The sequence below is a fragment of the Bos indicus x Bos taurus genome, chromosome 15, assembly GCF_003369695.1.
Source record: "Bos indicus x Bos taurus breed Angus x Brahman F1 hybrid chromosome 15, Bos_hybrid_MaternalHap_v2.0, whole genome shotgun sequence".
NCBI classification, from domain to species: Eukaryota; Metazoa; Chordata; class Mammalia; order Artiodactyla; family Bovidae; genus Bos; species Bos indicus x Bos taurus.
Window position 1 is genome coordinate 30,419,759 of NC_040090.1, and position 19,082 is coordinate 30,438,840.

The 19,082-nt window shown below is 39.8% G+C and overlaps 2 protein-coding genes and 1 non-coding gene across 5 annotated transcripts in view; 1 reads left to right on the forward strand and 2 right to left on the reverse strand.

The window, feature by feature from the left end:
* Positions 1-14,763, reverse strand: part of PPME1 (protein phosphatase methylesterase 1) — a 51,516-nt gene extending 36,753 nt beyond the window's left edge. For 2 of the 3 annotated variants that reach the window (XM_027562931.1, XM_027562932.1), the window contains exon 1: positions 14,325-14,676. In XM_027562931.1, coding sequence (XP_027418732.1) covers positions 14,325-14,425 — 101 coding nt within the window. In that variant the 5' untranslated portion in view covers positions 14,426-14,676. Of the gene's footprint in view, positions 1-14,324 lie in introns of all 3 variants that reach the window. The other variant, XM_027562933.1, reaches the window with a different exon arrangement.
* On the reverse strand, positions 139-210 carry TRNAE-UUC. The gene has a single exon. It is a non-coding gene; the product is annotated as a tRNA-Glu (tRNA).
* Positions 14,764-14,824: 61 nt separating the features above from the next.
* The window catches only part of C2CD3 (C2 calcium dependent domain containing 3), a 126,886-nt gene continuing 122,628 nt past the window's right edge, over positions 14,825-19,082 (forward strand). Inside the window, exons 1-2 of the mRNA XM_027562924.1 lie at positions 14,825-15,082; positions 18,545-18,826. Coding sequence (XP_027418725.1) covers positions 15,028-15,082; positions 18,545-18,826 — 337 coding nt within the window. The 5' untranslated portion in view covers positions 14,825-15,027. The remainder of the gene's footprint in view (positions 15,083-18,544; positions 18,827-19,082) is intronic.

Consider the following 19,082-nt stretch of genomic DNA (forward strand, 5'->3'; position numbering starts at 1 on the left):
AATAAAAGAGCATTCTCTTCTTGTTTCACAGATGCCATACTGTCTCGTCTCCAACAAGAGATGTTGGGGGGCAGGGGATGTGTTTGGTTTGTGGGGTTTTTTTGGCTGTACTCCAAGGCTTGGCTTGCAAGATCTTTGTTCCCCAACCAGGGATTGAACCTGGGCCATAGCAGTGAAAGTGCCAAGTCCTAACCACTGGACCACCAGAAAATTCGAGATGCTCGCTTATTTAGTGTTTTATTTTGTTCTGTGCACTACTGTTTTCTTTTCTCATTTTGTTTTGGTTTCTGTCTTTTGCACTGTAGGCTTTCCCTGGATTGCCGGTAATGCTATGAAAAAGGAGGGCTTGCTGACTATTGAGTATCACTGTACAGTTATCAAGCAGAGACCCAGACTTTTAAATGACAGACTCTTCCCCTTAAATATCAATATCTACATGTCTTTTCTCTTAGGCCAGCCATTTCTCCAGAGATAAATCCTCCAATCTTCTGCTTGGGGACATAAAACTAGCTGTGAGCCTTCTGAAAAGGATCTAAAGAGTCTCATTTGTTCACTCAACAAATAGGTATTAATAAGTACCTATGAGATATTATTTTAGGCACTGGGAATACTACAGTGAACAAAAGACAAAACCCCTACTCTTGTGTTTACACTTAACAGGAGATACGAGCAAAAATTTGCAAGGTAGCAATAAGGGCCATATAAAGTCAGGAAGGGGGACAATGAATATCAGAATGAGAAGGAATGAATTTTAAATCAGGTAATCAGGGAAGGCTTCTTTAAGCAAAGACCTGAGGAAAGTAAAGAAGAAAACATAAACATATTTAGAAGACACAATTATGTACTTTCACTTAATACTTGTTTCATCCAGCTGCTTTATCTTTGCCCTCATATCCCTATTGTCTCTAAGTCCAGAGCCACTCTGGTTCAATTTTTCCAGAAGTTAACCTGTCTCCCATTATTGAGATATTTATTTTCAATAAATAGAGGGAAAGGAAAAGATCTGAGAGTCTAATGGAGTCAATCAATCCTATTTTTAGCCCCCTTTCAGAGGTACCTAGCATCTACAACTCCTGAATCTTTATGGGGTTGACATATGGATTAACTTCAACTTTCGTTCTCTTTCTACAGACAGTTTGCAGTTTGCTCTTCCCTGTCAGAGAATTAACAGTCTTCAACTTGCCATCTTCCTAAATCCTGCTGGTATCTTACCTTCCCTCCTTTTCTTTGTCCTTTGATTATTCTTTTTTCCAAGTTACTTTAATTTCAAGGGACTTGAGGAGAAAATGGAGATGAATTAATGAATTAATTTCCACAACTCTAGGGTAGCTGGTATTATTCCTCTTTTGCAAATGAGAAAGCTGGTATTATTCCTCTTTTGCAAATGAGAAAGCTAAACCCAAGAGAGGTTAAATAACTCATCCAAAACCATAGAAAGTAGCTCAGCTAGGGTCACTTCCTTATTAGTTTTTAATACTACCCTCAAAATAATATTAGGTTCTCTCTCCATTCTTAAAATCATCAAAGCTAACAATAAGCACCCAGAAATCCCCAGGAAGAAGTGGAAGAGGATTGGTTCCTGCCATAGGGATAATGATTGGTAGAGGACTCTTAAAGCAAGCCTGAGTACCATGGAGACTAAGAAGAAATCAAGGTTTACTACTATAATTATAATTATGGGAGAGCGCAGAAGGGTGGAGTGAAAAGGAAGAATTAGACAATTCTCAAGTTTCTCTGAAGTCATTCACAACGAAAGAACAGGGGAAACCTTTTAAAAGAGTTCCAACTTACAAAACACTGATTTACCAGGTGCTTGAAAATTCTACATCCTACTCCTAATACTTCTCTGCGTTGGCCAGTGATGAAAATGTTCCTTATTAACTGGGCATCACAGAATCCAAAAATGGAAATAGTAGGATTTTACACAACGTCCTGTATTAGACAAAAAAGGATATTTATGGCCCAATATACGACATGGTTCTATGAATGAAACCTTACCTTACTTAAAACCACTTTCAGATAAGATACTTAGTCTATGGTAACTTCCAACCTGCTGAGTCAGATCACACAAAAACCTGCTTTGTTTTAAATGGATGGATAAAGACAACTGCTGCAGCACAAGAACAACTCTAATCTTATACTTCTGATAATAAAGAACTGTGCTTTACCCAAGTTAGAAATTTTTCTAAATTTTATTTCTACCACTCACCCAATATAAGAACAGCATAAGTAGTAACATTTTCGAAAACACTAAAAGTAAATAGAAAAAAGGATATAAAGTGATCTGGCCTCAAACAAAAACACAATCACTGAGACATCAGTAATGAAACCAAAAAAGCAGACAATAGAACACTTTATGAGATTCTACAAATCAACTGGAGTTGTTCACTCTCATCACTGATGCATGGCCATTCTTAGTCATCAAAATACAAGTAAGCTACCATTCTGCTTAGGCATATCACAATAGGAAGAAAGAGTTTTGAGGTCAGAGCTTAAAGGCCAATAAAATCCTTACAGAAAACCCTAATATTTCAGAACCAATGGTTCTATAACCCCTTCCCCAGACACATCTAAATGCCATGACGATCCAGGATAAAGGACAAACAGCAAATATCTTTAGGGCAATTATTTAAGGGATTTTTTTTCCAGTCACAACTTGCTTATTTAAGCAGCTAACTTAATTTCAATTAAAGAGACCTTTGGGTATGCCTTGTATGGCAGGCCCTGATACACTTTCTGGGCATGAGGGAAACCAGCAGGCCTGAAATTTTCATCAATGAAAACTTGGTTCTTGACCTCAAAGACCTAATGTTTGGAGGGAGATAGGCAAGGAAACAGTCACTGTATACTACAGCTATGACAGAAATAAGCCTAGGGTACCATGAGAGCTCACAGATGGAACATTCAAGCTTGTTCAGGACACTTATGGGGATGGAACCAGGTGAGAGAAGGATTCACAAAGATTATATCTGGTGAGAAAATTTTGTTAAATCAAATGCTATAAAAATTGGAAGTACTATTTTTATTAAACAATGACTTGGATAGGGAATAGGCAAAAGTACAAACCTTCTAATTGTCAATTAAAAAGTAATTTCCCAATATTCAGTGGAAAAAAATGTCAGTGTATTCTCCAATTTAAAAATGGGCTTATATTCCAAAGGTTTGTAAAGTAAGTTGCTGGAAAAACTGAAGTACATTTCCTCTGATTAACAGTATTATAAAATATTCATAGATTCTCTGAGAAGCTCCATCCCCAAGTCTATTTAGCCATAATAGGTTACAATGCTATTTGTGATGAAATTCAGTTAATAATAATCATGTAGTTCAGGTGATTCACATAGAAAACTGAATTTAAATTGATATTAATATATCTTGAACCATGGTTCTTATGCTTAAGGAAAAGCTGGTTTAATTAAATGGATGAGAAGGATTAAATGAAACAAACCAGACACATGTGCATTTGTGCTGGGCACTTGACAAGCATTATCTAAATTTAATCCCCACAACAACCTGGGTTGCATTTTCTTAACACGATAAACATAGAGGGATATAAATATGGAATCATAGAGGGATATAATAGGGTCCAAGTTCATATTTATATACTGTTAATAATCACAGTTTTAAAATTTCACTTCTATGCTCAACAAATCTGGTTCTTCCCTCACATTTACTTCCCTACTAAATTCAGGGTGCACAATTCTAAGCTGATGGAAAAAATGTCATATATCCACTGTATCTGAGCATCATTCATTCATTGATCAAATGTTTATTGACCTCCTGCATGCTAACCACTTTGGGGCTAATACACAAAAGGAGATTGCTGTTAAATTAGTGAAGACTAAGCAAAATAGATCACCATCAAGTTGTTAGATGAAATACCGTATGTACAAGGCACCACTGGCTTATGATAAACTACGATTTTTGTAACACTAAAAAAAGAGCTACCAGGGAATTCCCTGGTGGTCCAGTGGTTAGAACTCTGCACTTTCACTGCCAAGGGAGCAAGTTCAAGCCCTGCTCAGGAAACTAAAAATCCCACAAGACATGCAGTGTGGCCAAATAAATAAAAAGAGCTACCAACTAAAGTATGACACAATACTTTATCACGCAGAATTCATTTTACATTTCTTTTTATAACTTTATATCTTTAGTTATTTTTGGCTACTCAGGGTCTGCATCGCTGGGTGTGGGTTTTCTCTATTGTGGCGAGTGGGGGCCACTCTCCAGTTGCAGTGCATAGACTTCTCATTGCAGTGGCTGGCTTCTCTTGGGGCAGAGTACAGGTTCTAGAGTGCGGGCTCAGTAGTTGTGGCGCAAGGATTTAGCTGCTCCATGGCCTGCACAATCTTCCTGGGCTTCATAGATGGCTCAATGGAGCCACCTGCCAAGGAGACCTGGGTCCAGAAGATCAATCTCCTGGAGAAGGAAATGGGAACTAACTCCAGTATTCTTGTCTGGGAAATCTCATGGACAGAGGAGCCTGGTGGGCTACAGTGCATGGAGTCACAAAGAGTGGATACGACTTAGCAACTAAACAACTAACTACTCTTATAGTAGGATCTTACTTCAGTTTTGGAGAATGATAAAGAGAAAAAGTGTCAAGTTTTGTTAAAGTAAAACTAACCAACAGGCATGAATCTTTATATACAAGAGACAAACTCCAAGCACGAGTTTCAACCATATGAGCATTTTAAATCTCAAATTAGTCAATGTATTTGTAAACACAACACACTCAGCCTAAATGCTTGGTGTTGAAATAAAGTATTGATTCTATTTATGAACTGAAATGATTTTCAATGGAGTATCACTTAAGTTACCCCATCTTAATGGAACCAGTGAGGAAATAAGGTTTCTTTATAGAATGAAGCTAAAGAGGTCTAGGATTTCAGTTTCTCATTCAGTCAGCACTTAAGCAGCCAGCACGTTAGACACCCAGGAAATTAAGACATGATTCCTACTCTTAAGAAGCTCACAGTCCTGAGTAGACAGCAGATCAATAATTACAGGAGTCAGAGGGCTAAATGTTATATCTACAGAAGACTATGCGGACATAGAAGATGTGCTCCTTGACAACTATGTGATAATGCCTACTAGGAGATAATAACCAAAACCAACAAAACTGTATGACCACTATGCATCAACTGTTAAGGAAATAAGGGAGAGGAGGAAGAAAAAGAGAGGAAAAATTATTCCCTGCCTAGAGACAAGGAATAAGAAATAAAAGCTGTATGTTTTTAGGTGAATGTCTCAAATCCAAATAGATATATTAATATTTCAACATCTACTAGCCTGCTTAAGTCTGTTAGGAGGGCAAGTAATGAGTCATGAGCTGCACAGTAGCAGTCCTAGTCACTGCTGTCACAAATTCTCCAGCTTAGGAGTCTTCTGGTGGGGACAAAATACTGAAGTTTAATTGCAGCCAGCTATTTAAAGCAAGGCACCACAGCTCTTATATATAAAAAAGAAAAGTTGTCATTAGCAACACTGAAGAGAATGGAAAGAATGGAAAGGACAGCAACCAAATGGCTGTCTGGGATCATGAGAGTTCATTACTATTGATAAGGGCATCTTATTAAAGCAGATGACTTAGAGTCTAAAAACTGTGTACTGGATCAGGCTATTAAGAGATCATCTAACTCAAATCTTACTTTATGGGAAGGAATAATTAGCTGTCTGTTATGTAACAAGCCGGATTTTGAATTCAGCAAGAAAAATATTCCCTTTAAAACATGTGAAAGACTCAAAGTCATAGATTTCCCAGAGCCACTCTCCATAGCACTGGAGCTTAGACTCAAGCATGTCTGGTGCCACAGAAGTCTTTATAGTACACCTCAGAGTTCCTTCTGAGGTCCAGAAAGAGGAAGACTTGACTAAGTCACATGCCTTATTAGTGGCAGAGATAGGATTCCCACTTACACCTGGAAAAAGTCCATGGCAAGGACATACAGAGACACAGTGAAAAAAGACTGATAGTAAACAACTTCAGCCTTCTGCCATGATTTCGAATGATTATAATTTTCAACATAATCTCTTATTCAATCTTCAAAATACAGAGTTGACCCTTGAACAACGTAAGAAGAGGGGCTGGGTTTGGGGGTGTATGTGTGTGTAACCCTTCATGCAACTGAAAATTTATGTATAACTTACAGTTGGCCCTGTGTACCTTCCATATTTGAGATTCCACAGAGGCAATTTCAACCGACTGTCAATTGTATTAAGTGTAGTACACCTGACCCTTCCACAACACAGTATGAACTCCATGGGTCAGTCCACTTACACAAGGATTTGTTTTCAATAGCAAATATTACACAAATGTAATGGTAAATAAAACACAAGTGGAAATTGGTTGAAGCTGCAGACACTAAACCATGGAAAATGGAGGACCAACTATAAAGTTATACCTGGATTTTTCACTGTGAGGAGGGTCAGCACCCCAACTCCCTGTTGTTCAAGGGTCTATGGCATTCACTATTGAAAAAAAAAAAAAACAAAAACCCATGTATAACAGGACTTGCTCAGTTCAAACCATTGTTGTTCAAGGGTCAACTATATAGGTAGTATGTGCTTGGGACTGGTTGTCGATACTGAATTTGAAGGACATCTAAGTGTGGTATATAAGTGGACCATGCTTTTAAAAGAGCTATTTATTACTTAAATGTTTCTTCTCTAAAAGTAACTATTTCATAGTATAAAGGAAGAAGTTTTTCCTAACCAATCAAAAGTGTTTCCTCAAATCTGACATCAAGTAACATGACAAGAAAGTCTTGTCAGGTTAAAAAAATTCCAATTACCCAATTTTGGAGAAATAGATTTGCTGGCAATAAGTGTAGCAAAAATGGGGAAATGGACATTCACTCAGAAGTGCTCAGGTCAAGGGGCTCAAAAGTGGCATAAAGGGGAGAGGGAGAAAATGGGAGAGGGAGGGAAAGAGAGAAACCACTTCCTAAACCTGTGCTGTAAAGAAAACAGTAGGGAATCTGAAGTCAGATTAGCCTGTTCCTCTTGTTAATATCAAGATTTAGAGCAGTTGCTGTTTACTCTCTACTCCAGACATCCCTTTCTCACCACTCTCTATTCCCTAACAGAATTCCAAATAAATAGTAGCTAGTAAAGATCTTTGTTATCTCTTCTCCAGCCCAAAAGAATGAATCAGAATTGGTCTAAACCAGTCACAGTAATCCCATTCCCTACTGCCAGTGATTAGTTTTAGGATGTACATGTGAACCAGTTCTAGACAGAGACTTAAGGGAAAAACCTGCTGGGGAGTTTCCCATTCTAGGGGGAAAAAAAAAAACAGGGACAAGCTAAGTCAGGAAACGGTCTTTGTCTTTGTTTCTTCCTTTTTATTTGGAAAGAAGAATAACGGTAAGGTACAAGTGGAGTTGCAGCAGCCATGCTGCAACCATAAGGTGACCAGTAAGAGAAGGAAAAGCCAACATTTATAAGGATGTCAAAGGAAAGCATGCAAAAAGTCTGGGTCCTGACTGATACAGCTGAATAACTGAATCAACTCTGAACTTCGTATTTATAAAAAGTATTACTTCAATAAATAGTATTTCTGCTTAAATCACAAGTTGTTAACAAAAAATTAATTATTTCACATTAATGTAATATTGTTAATCTGAATTTGAGGAATTTTATAGGCTGTGTTTAAATAGTAAATATATTTAAATAGTTTTCTAATTATATTACTCTTATACATAGGAATTTATCCCTTGTTTTAATTTGTACATATTTAAGTAATATTAAATACAATATTAAACATGTCTACATTATGTAACATAAAATATTAAAAGTAACATGTCAGTACTTTCCATCGGAAATATTTTTCATTCAAAAGGGATTTATACAAATTGAAGAACATACTTCAAGGAAGACTCAACGTCATCAAAATGTTGATTCTAAGTTAACTTACATATTTAATATAATGCCGATAAAAATGCTATTAGGCACTAGTCTAGTTGATTAGAAAGTTTACACGTAAAAAAAGTAAGAGGAGCTAGGAAAATCCTGAAAGAGAATGAAGGGGAAGCTACCCCTACCATTTACTAAACATATTAAAAACGCCTCTCTGATTTAAAGCATAGCAGTGGCACATAAACAGACTGACGAAAAAGGAAAGAAAATTTGTAAACAGACCCAAATCTACATAGAAATTTGGTGTATGATAAAGATGGCATTTTAACTAGTGGGGGAAAGGACTAATTTTTACTGAGGTGAAATTCACATAACAAGATAAGGATAAAGACTTTTAAAAAATTGTGTTACACAATTGGACAGCCTATGGATAAAGATAAAAATGGCTTCCTAGGTGGCTCTAGTGGTAAAGAACGCCTACCAATGCAGGACATGCAAGAGACTTGGGTTTGATCCCTGGGTTGGGAAGATCCCCTGAAGGAGGACATGGCAACCCACTCCAGTACTCCTGCCTGGAAAATGCCATGGACAGAGGTACCTCAAGGGCTACAGCCCATAGGATTGCAAAGAGTCAGAAGCAACTCAGCATACAAGCATGCAAAAGATAAAATAGATAGATCTGTTCACTTGGCATATCAAGATAAACTTCAGATGGATGTAAAAAAGAAAGATACAGGTCTCAGGGAGAAAAGCATATTACTTTATAACCTGGAAGAAGGAAATATCTTTCTGAAATACAAAATCCAGAAGCAAAGGGTTTTTCTACAGAGGTTTGATTATATTAAAATTTTAAAACAGAACTTTTTACATGGCAAAAATTATTATAAGCAAAGTAAAAGGGCAACTTGGAAAAATATTTTTTAACACTTACAAGGGGAAAAAAACCCTAATATATAAAAGGCTTCAAAGCAATTCCATTCTTAGGTATATATCCAAAAAAATACAAACATCATTTCCACACAGAGATTTGCATGTGAATGTTCACAGGATCATCATTCATAAGAGCAAAACACTGGAAACCCAATTCCAGCAATTGAAAAATGACTACATAAATTGTGATATATCTATACAATGGAATACCATTCAGCAGAAAAAAAAAAAAAGAATGAAGTACTAATAAATGCTACCTCATAGAAACTTGAAAATATTACGCTAAGTGAAAGAACCCAGTCACAAAAGGTCACATATTGTATGGTTTTATTTATATATCTCCAGAATAGGCAACTTCATGGACACTGAAAATAGATTAATGGTTGCTAGGGGAAGGGGAGGGTGATGTGAACAGTAAGTAGTTTCTTTATGGAATGATGAAAATGTCCCGGAATTAGTGATGATTGCACAACCTTGAACATCCTAAACATCACTGAACTGCGTACTCTAAAAGGGTGACTTCTACGGTATGTGAATTATAAATCAGCTGTTTGAAATTGATAATTAACATAAACAGATTACTCTTTTAGTAATTTAAATCTTTTAGTAACTTAATATGCAACCTTGAGCAAATCACTCCACTTTGCCCTTTATTTCTCTATCTGTGGTAAACAGCCCCTTAAAGCCTTCCTCAGAGGCCCTGATATTTGTAACACATTTAAGAAGTTGAATGAAAAACTGTCTGATCAGATATGAATAAATACACAGCTTGAAGGGGAAAAAGCTGTGTATTGTAAGATACATTATAAGCTACTGAAAGAAGTGTTTCTATTTCTTAAAGAATGAGCCTTTCTCATTGTTCTTAACATAATCTACTAGTTACCATTCCTTAAGAGCTTGTGTGTCAGGAAGCATAACTGCTTTTCATATGTTATCTCGTTCTCACAGCACTCTAAGGTAAGCAGAAGTATCCCAGTTTTAGAGTTAAGAAACAGACCATGAGAGGTTAAATGACTTAACTAAAGTAAATTCAAGCTAGCCTTCAAACTCAGATCATTATCACTTCAAACAACGATCTCTTTTGCACCAAGGTGTAACGAGAACCGAGCTCCAGAATCACTGTGGACGGTGATTTCACTGCAGCCATGAAATTCAAAGACAACTGCTCCTTGGAAAGAAAGCAATGACAAACCTAAACAGTGTATTAAAAAGGAGAGACATCGCTTTGCCTACAAAGGTCTGTATAGTCAAAACTGTGGTTTTTCCAGTAGTCATGTATGGATGTGAGAGTTGGACCATAAGAAAGGCTGAGCACCAAAGAATGGATGCTTTTGAACTGTAGTGCTAAAGAAGACTCTTGAGAATCCCTTGGACAGCAAGGATATCAAACTAGTCAATCCTAAAGGAAATCAACCCTGAGTATTCATTGAAAGGACTGATGCTAAAGCTCCAATACTTTGGCTACCTGATGTGAAGAGCTAACTCACTGGAAAAGACCCTGCTGCTAGGAAAGATTGAAGGCAGGAGGAGAAGTGGGTTGCAGAGGATGACATGGTTAGATGGCATCACTGACTCAATGAACGTAAGTTTGAGCAAACTCCAGGAGAAAGTGGAGGACAGAGGAGCCTGGGGCGCTGCAGTCCATGGGGTCACAAAGAGTCAGACACAACGTGGTGACTGAACAAGTAAGAATAACAATAGTAACAAAAACCCAATATAAATCTGGGTTTCTGAAGTCTTGTTTCTGCCACTTAAGGATTCTGTGATATTAGGCGAGTCAGTGAACATTTGAGTTTTCTCAATAAAAGAAAATATTAACCTTTGCCCCAACTTACCTCATGGAATAATATAAAAAAGGGACTAATATATATGTATCATTTAAAGCACTATAAAACTGTAAGAGATGACTGTAGAAACAAAGTACTTACTACTGATGAACCAAAACTATACTGAAAAATGACTTACAGTCTAATCGTAATGGAATGTACTAAAATAGTGACTTTCAAAACACCCTTAAGCACACCACATGATATAGACTAAGTGTTTGTGCCCCCAAAATTCATGTTAAATCCTAACTTCCAATGTTACTTTTGAAGGTGGAGCCTTTGGGAGGTGATAAGGTCATGAGGGTGTAGCTCTCATCAAAGTGACTAGTAACCTTATTAAAGAGACCCTAGAGCTTCCTTTCCCCTTCCCACAGGTAAGGACACAGTGAGAAGACTGCCATCTATGACCCAAGAAGCAGTCCTCACCACACACAGAATCTGCTGGTGCCTTGATCTTGGATTTCTCAGTCTTCAGAACTCTGAGAAAAAAAATATGGTATTTTTTTTATGGTAACCCTAACAGACTAATACCAGTTGCAAGCAGGGCTCTAAAGTCAGAGTAGTTCCAAAAGCTTTTAAAAAGTTCAAAACCACTGTTCTGAGCATCATCTACTGGCATCTATCAGGGAACAATAAAACCAGGATTTCAGGCCTTACCCGAGAAATAACATACATAAAGCTACTGCCACAATGCCTGGCACACAATATTAACAAAAAGAAAAAAGTAATTGCTATTATAGCTTTATCCAGTAATACTTTGCAATTACTAAATCCAATTGGAAAAAAATAAATTATGGAAACTCAAGAAAAACCAAAATCTCAAAACCACCCTGAATATGCAAACACAGCTAAACAAGGTTTACTGAAACTAAAGGCAAGAGATTATGAAAAATAGTTGAAACAGTCATATAAGATACTATCAAAGGAACAGGTCCAATCTGAGAGTAAGAGAAAGGCTGGGGAGTTGAAAAGATGAGAAGATTAAAAAAAAGCAACTGAGAAGAAGTTAGAAATAAAGGATGATTCGAAACTGGCCGAAGTGACACTTTATAAACTAGGACTGACTAAAAAAAAAGGAAGACTAAATCCCAGGGTATTTGCAAAGGAATAAGATACATAACTCAAATTAACTATTGCCAACAATAATAATTACGAACCCAAAAAACACAATGGGTCTCAGAGTCCAGAGATCCAAGTCTTTAGTGGCCCTATTGCCCAGCTTCTAGAAAGCATAAGTATGAGGAAGATCTGTGTTTCAGTTTTCTCATTTATTAAGAGAAGATACTACTCCCTGCTTCCTAGTTTACCTAACAGAATACAGAAGTCTCCAAGGCTCAGTTTCCTCAACTATATGGTGAAGCAGTAAGACCATTTCAAAGCTCTCTTCCAGTTTGATGACTCTAGGGAAGGAGAGTCTATATTATCACTAATATTAGGGTTACATGCTGCTGCTGCTGCTAAGTCACTTCAGTGTCCGACTCTGTGTGACCCCATAGACGGCAGCCCACCAGGCTCCCCCATCCCTGGGATTCTCCAGGCAAGAACACTGGAGTGGGTTGCCATTTCCTTCTCCAAGGCATGAAAGTGAGAAGTGAAAGGGAAGTGGCTCAGTCCTGTCCGACTCTTAGCGACCCCATGGAGTGCAGCCCGCTAGGCTCCTCTGTCCATGGGATTTTCCAGGTAAGAGTACTGGAGTGGGGTGCCACTGCCTTCTCCGTTAAAGAGGTTAAGTTACTAACAATTAAGCTAATCAGTAGATTTTAGTATACGTGCTGCCGAAGTGGGCACTAATCAGTAGATTTTACTTTCTCTTAGAATTTTTCTTCAGTTCTTCATCTTCAGAGAACTTGTTTTGCCAAAATAAGAAGCTAAGCTCTAAACTTATCTGAAGCGCATATGGTTATTAAAAAGCTAGGATTTTTATGTATTTTCACAGAAGAGCACTGGAATACTGAAAAACCAAAGTTTAGATTAAGAAAGGCAGCAACTAAGATACATATCAACAATAAATGCTACATTAATTTTATAGTCCAGGTTAATCTTCCCCAAATAATCGACTACAGATCAGCTTCCAGATCCTCCACGATCATGTTACAGCCCTAACTTAGTCTTCCAAAGTCAAACAATCTTCACTTTACCTTACATGCAGCCTTCTGCCACCTCTTTGCACTGTGTGCATTCACTGACCCACCTTTTACCTTCCTCTGTCAAGGTTTTCTCATTTTTCTACTCTGTCCCATGGTCAGGTCTCCACTGCAAGTCTTTGTTTCCTTCCCCGGTTTTTCCAACCATTCTCACTACCCCTCTACCCTACTGTTTTAATTTATAGATTCTCCTTTCTCTCCATTCCTAGGACCTGTTTTCACAGCACTGTATCTCCTATCTTCGTCTCCTTTTTGGTAAGCTTTTGTACATGTTACTTCAAGATTTTTTTTTTTCTCTAGTCATTATTCCAAGAGTATCTATCAATCCTTCTCTAGAATTTCAAACACACACTCTTGATTACCACATACCTAAGTATTTTTTCTATCCCTTACAGTCACTAGTCTCCAGAATCCTGTCTGATACTACAAACACACCTCAAAACCGACTACCTGATCAATTACCTATTTTCTAGCAATTACCTCTCCCAGGTTCAACTCATTACACTCTCTCTCCTACATCTTAGATCCCCCAACCTGGCCCAGTTCATTCAACAACCTAAAATTCCAAAAGCCAACACAGCTCCTCCCATTCCAGTAAGTGGTGGTTTCCCCCAAAACATTTTAGCTGCTACTCTCAATACTTCATTGAGTTTTATCAGATCAGTACATAACTTCCACCAGACCTACTTGCCCTGCAAAAATCAATTGCCCAAATCTTCCTCTTTAACCTTTCCAGACCTTCTGTCCGCAGCAAGCCATTAGTTAAACCCTATTTCTACTCATTTCTCAATCTCTGGAGCCCACAGTCACTCTCTAAACCCCTGCACGCTCTCTCTCATCACTCCTCTCCTTATTCCCTACCCTCACTTCTCAGCACATTCCTATCACCCCTAACAGTCTTCCTGGCTATGTTCTCCATCTTTCCTTAGGCCTATTCCCCACACTTTCTCAGCACCCCTTGAGACCTAATCTCTAAGTCACGTGCTCACTCCCTGAATATGCCTCTTCACCTTTAGAAACTCTCTCCAGAACCTTCTGCTCCCTAGTTCTCTTTCCTTCTCCAACCCTGCCTCAGGTGTCCCCTGTTTCCCCCAGCTTCTTTCTATTATCTAGTTCTCACAGAAACTTAGATAAGGATTTACTCCTCCCAAATCTTTCCCTAGTTCTTCTCCTAATTTCCCTCAACTTTTCACTTAGTCATTTCCCATTTCCCTCAACCATCCCTGGAAGATTTCCCCCCACCTTTGTTACAACTCTTTTTCCTTTTCTCAAACCTCCACCCGTTCTTCTGAGGTGCCTCCTACATCTCTCAAACTATGTTCTCAGCTTCCTCAATCTCTGCCTCATTCCCTTCTCCCTCCAATACTATTTGTCCTCTAATTTCCAGTGACTTGGTGCCTCCCCTAGTCCCCAGATCTGCCTTCTACTTCATGTAAACGTCTCCAGGCCGCCGCCAACATTCTCTCAATCCTTAGCCTCCCTTGCCATGCCACTCTGAACGCCGAGAGCCACCATTCTCCAACGGTCGGGGCCTGGTCTCTAGGGAGAAGGGGTACGGGTCACGTACCCCATTCGCATCTTGGCTCCGCTCTGACTGCCCCCGCTGCCGGGTAGTGGAGGGCGAGAGGGCAAGCGCCCAAGATGCATACTCTTCTCGAGGGCCGACATGAAGGGGAGGCCGCAGGTACTCGAACAGTAGCCGAAGCTTCGTCCCACGCTAAGTGCGGCCCAACCGGTTACAGCTCACTCCCCTAGCGACGCCCTGTAGCCTTTAGACAGCACCCAGCTACCGGCAGCACCGCCCACCGGCTCTCTAAACTCCACCCCCTTGCCCCAGCACTTCCACCGGAAGTGCGCAGCAACACTCCACAAAGGCAGCTGGGTAACGGAGTCTCTGACCCTTCAGACCCCTACCAGAGAACTCCACGACCTTCGCCGGAAAGAGAAGCGCTCCTATGTACCCTGGGCAATGGAGTCCTCAGAGAGCGCATTCTGCGCTTGCGCAGTTGGAGGCGACCGCGTTCAGCCCTGCAGAGGTAGGGTAGCAAAGCGTCCTGGGTGTTGTAGTCTACTGGTAGGAAAGCGTCTTGGCGCCTTCCTTTCTGGTCGCTTCCCAGAGACTGTTAAAGAAAGAACCACTTCTTCCTGCCTCCCAGGTTGCCCAGCGGCCCCGGTTGCCGGGGAACGCCAGTGCCTTGGGAAGGGATGGCGGGAGGCTACAGCTTAGGTGCTGGAGCCGTAGTTGAGTTGGTGAGGAGCTCGGGATCGTCATGAAGCAACGGAAAGCTCAGGGGCCTGGGGGCGGCCGTAGCCGCAAGAAGAGAGGTAATCTGAGCGACCAAAGGTGGAAGACAGCGTAGTTGGGAGATTGGGCGGAGTTCGGGGAGCGGGGCGCTAGGCATTCTAGGAAGACCTCCCACAGCCGCCTGTTAAAAAAGCGGGGAAGAGGATTGCGGAGGAAAATAAACCAGGGCATCACAGGGTTAAAAGAGAGCATTTGACCCTCCCGCGAATGGAAACGATATAAGGGCTGGACTAGGGGACAAAGTGGGTGAATAAATGGAATGAGGGGAGGGCTAAAAGGAGATGCTTCCAAAGGAAGAGAACGAAAAAATTGTAGGTTTTGTTTTGGTTTTTACTTTTTAAAAATTGAGGTATAATTAACATATAACGTTATGTTAGTTTCAGGTGTACCTTTGGATTGGATATTTATATATATTTCGAAATGATTGCCAGTTGTCTCGTTAGCATCCGTCACCATACATAACAATTTTTTTTCTTTTGAAGAGAACGTTTAAGATCTACTCTTTAGCAACCTTCAAATATACAGTACACTACCATTGTCGTCACCATGCTGTACCTTAAATCCCCGTGACTTAGGAATGTTTTTGATAAGCGTGTGGGGGCAGGAAAAGGGGAGGTAGAGCTTTGCAGGTCTCTATGGGACTGGACGGAAAACAAGTTGGTGAGTATGTCGGTAATCCTAATAGGCAAGGATCACGTTTTAGGCCTTACTGAATCCCCTATATGCAGAGTACATCATGAGAAATGCTGGACTGGAAGAAACACAAACTGGAATCAAGATTGCTGGGAGAAATATCAATAACCTCAAATATGCAGATGACACCACCCTTATGGCAGAAAGTGAAGAGGAACTCAAAAGCCTCTTGATGAAGGTGAAAGTGGAGAGTGAAAAAGTTGGCTTAAAGCTCAACATTCAGAAAACGAAGATCATGGCATCTGGTCCCATCACTTCATGGGAAATAGATGGAGAAACAGTGGAAACAGTGTCAGACTTTATTTTTCTGGGCTCCAAAATCACTGCAGATGGTAACTGCAGCCATGAAATTAAAAGATGCTTACTCCTTGGAAGGAAAGTTATGACCAACCTAGATAGCATATTCAAAAGCAGAGACATTACTTTGCCAACAAACGTCTGTCTAGTCAAGGCTGTGGTTTTTCCTGTGGTCATGTATGGATGTGAGAGTTGGACTGTGAAGAAGGCTGAGCGCCGAAGAATTGATGCTTTTGAACTGTGGTGTTGGAGAAGACTCTTGAGAGTCCCTTAGACTGCAAGAAGATCCAACCAGTCCATTCTGAAGGAGATCAGCCCTGGGATTTCTTTGGAAGGAATGATGCTAAAGCTGAAACTCCAGTCCTTTGGCCACCTCGTGAGAAGAGTTGACTCATTGGAAAAGACTCTGATGCTGGGAGGGATTGGGGGCAGAAGGAGAAGGGGACGACAGAGGATGAGATGGCTGGATGGCATCACTGACTCGATGGACGTGAGTCTGAGTGAACTCCGGGAGTTGGTGATGGACAGGGAGGCCTGGTGTGCTGTGATTCATAGGGTCGCAAAGTTGGACACGACTGAGCGACTGATCTGATCTGATCTGAATCCCCCAAAACTAGCACACAACAGGACTCGATAAATGTTAGTTGAATGACTGAGGCGTGAGGCAATCATGACTCATGAAGGGCTACAGGTGGGAGTAGGGAAAAGCCAGTTATAGAGGAGAGAGAAAGAAAGACTGGGGATTGACATTGTGGTAGGAGGTGAGGGTATGAAGATCTCTGAAGGATTTGAGATGGTAAAAGTGTTTAACAGGAGGAGTTTATCAGGTTAGTCCACGTAAGGAGACCAGGGGAATGTTAGCTTCAGCAAGAACAGTCACCCTGGGAACCCACGACAGATCAGGAAACAAAATTGAGTTTCTGCAGAGCTGCCTCAAAACAGAAACTGGGTGACTCTGCCTTTTTACATTATAGGCAGAGAGGTATTTGGAATAGTGATAGTGCATTAAGCCACTGGGTTGAGGACTAAAGCTGCAGTCTAGAAGTGAATCTTATCTGCTGTTTAAAGATAACTAAGGCAGTTTTGAGGCAATGTGTTTCCTTTCAGGAATGATGCAAGATATGAAACAGAAGTGTGAAAGTGTTCAGTGCTGTGTTACCTACATCAAACCAGTCAAGTATATTTGGTTGATAGGAAAATCAAAATGAAATAACATGCTAATGTCCTTCTAACTATACTGTGTGCGTATACAGTAATAGTCATGCACATGCCTGTGTATAATTTTTATATTGAAACTAGTTATTCATAAATATTATGGTGGGTCTTCACTCAAGAAAGCAGAGGGGTATTCTCTTAGAAATCCAAAGAATTAGTTATATAAATTTCTGATCTGATAGACTTCAGTGTATTTTCTAATTGAGGCATGACCACTCTCCAAAGGAAAAGTGAGAAGAATAGAAAGGTGTGTGTAATATTGGAATGAGTTCTTAAACTTCCTATAAGTCATGGTTAAAAGATACTGTGAAGGGGAAGACAATCAGGGTCATTAAAGGAAAGCTGTATAGAAAGTCATGCTTAATTGCCTTGTTTACATGTTGTTATCTGTCTAAAAGCCATAAATATTATGAACATAGCACTATGCTAAAGAATAGTGGCAGAATCTAAAGGTGATACTTTCTGTCCTCATTGATTATATGATATTGGCAGGAAGAAAAGACACAGTTTAAGGTGGTCTTTATGGAAGCACTGAGTTGTATGGTGTACATTTCATTTGTGAATTGACAGGACAGTTTTAAAGTATGAGAATTATGTAAAAAAGAAGGCCGTGGCACCCCACTCCAGTACTCTTGCCTGGAAAATCCCATGGACGGAGGAGCCTGGTAGGCTGTAGTACGTGGGGTCGCTAGGAGTTGGACATGACTGAGTGACTTCCCTTTCACTTTTCACTTTCATGCCTTGGAGAAGGAAATGGCAACCCATTCTAGTGTTCTTGCCTGGAGAATCCCAGGGACGGGGGAGCCTGGTGGGCTGCCGTCTCAGGGGTCGCACAGAGTCGGACACGACTGAAGCGACTTAGCAGCAGTAGCAGTAGCGTCTTTAAAACTGGACATTGCCATAATCAGAATAGGAGTACTTGGAAGAAAAATTTCAACTGCTTCAGAGGTTTTTAAAAATCTATGTACTGTATCGTAGTTTTCATTTAGTATCTTTTCAGTTAAAGAAGCGTTTATACTAGTATGTCTTAAGTTGGTGTGTTCTTTCCTCACAGTAACCTGAATCCAATCCTGAATACTAACTAGTTTTCAGGGTGGCTTAAGTGACCAGATAGGTTATTCTGTGGTCTGGTTTGCCAGTTACTTCTTCTCATATATTAGGATAAATAGAATTAGCCTTCTCTCTGTAGAGATTAAAATGTTTTTATGTGTTTTTCATTCAAAAAGCAGATTATATGTTTTCTATATTTAGACTAAATTTTGACTTTGTATGCTCAGATTCCTCCACAGGTTTAAGTGACATTTCTCCATCTACAAGCTTGCCACCCTTGGTTGAAGGCCAGCTACGCTGCTTTCTGAAACTTTCTGTTAATAAAGTCATATGGAAGATTGCAAAGCCTCCTGCTTGTATACTTGTCCGGGTGAGATGGTGGGGAGAAACATCAGAAGGAACCCTCTTTTGTCCCAGAGATGCATTGCAGACTGAACCAAAAGCTGTGAGAACAACTACACGTTATGCTATTCGCTGTGGTCCAAAGCAGTTTACCTCTTATCTAACAGGTATGTTTTTGTCTTGTCATTTCATCAGCAGGCATAATAAGAAGCATGTAGCTATGTCTTTAGGAGTAGGTATTATTATGCTCCTAGTAGCTGTGACACTGTTAGTTATTGAGGATTCAGAGATGTTATAATTGCCACTATTATTTAGAGTATACTATGTGCTGCCAGTTGATACATATTATTTCTAATCTTTAATAACCCTGAGGTGAAGTGAAGTGAAGTCACTCAGTCGTGTCTGACTCTTTGTGACCCCATG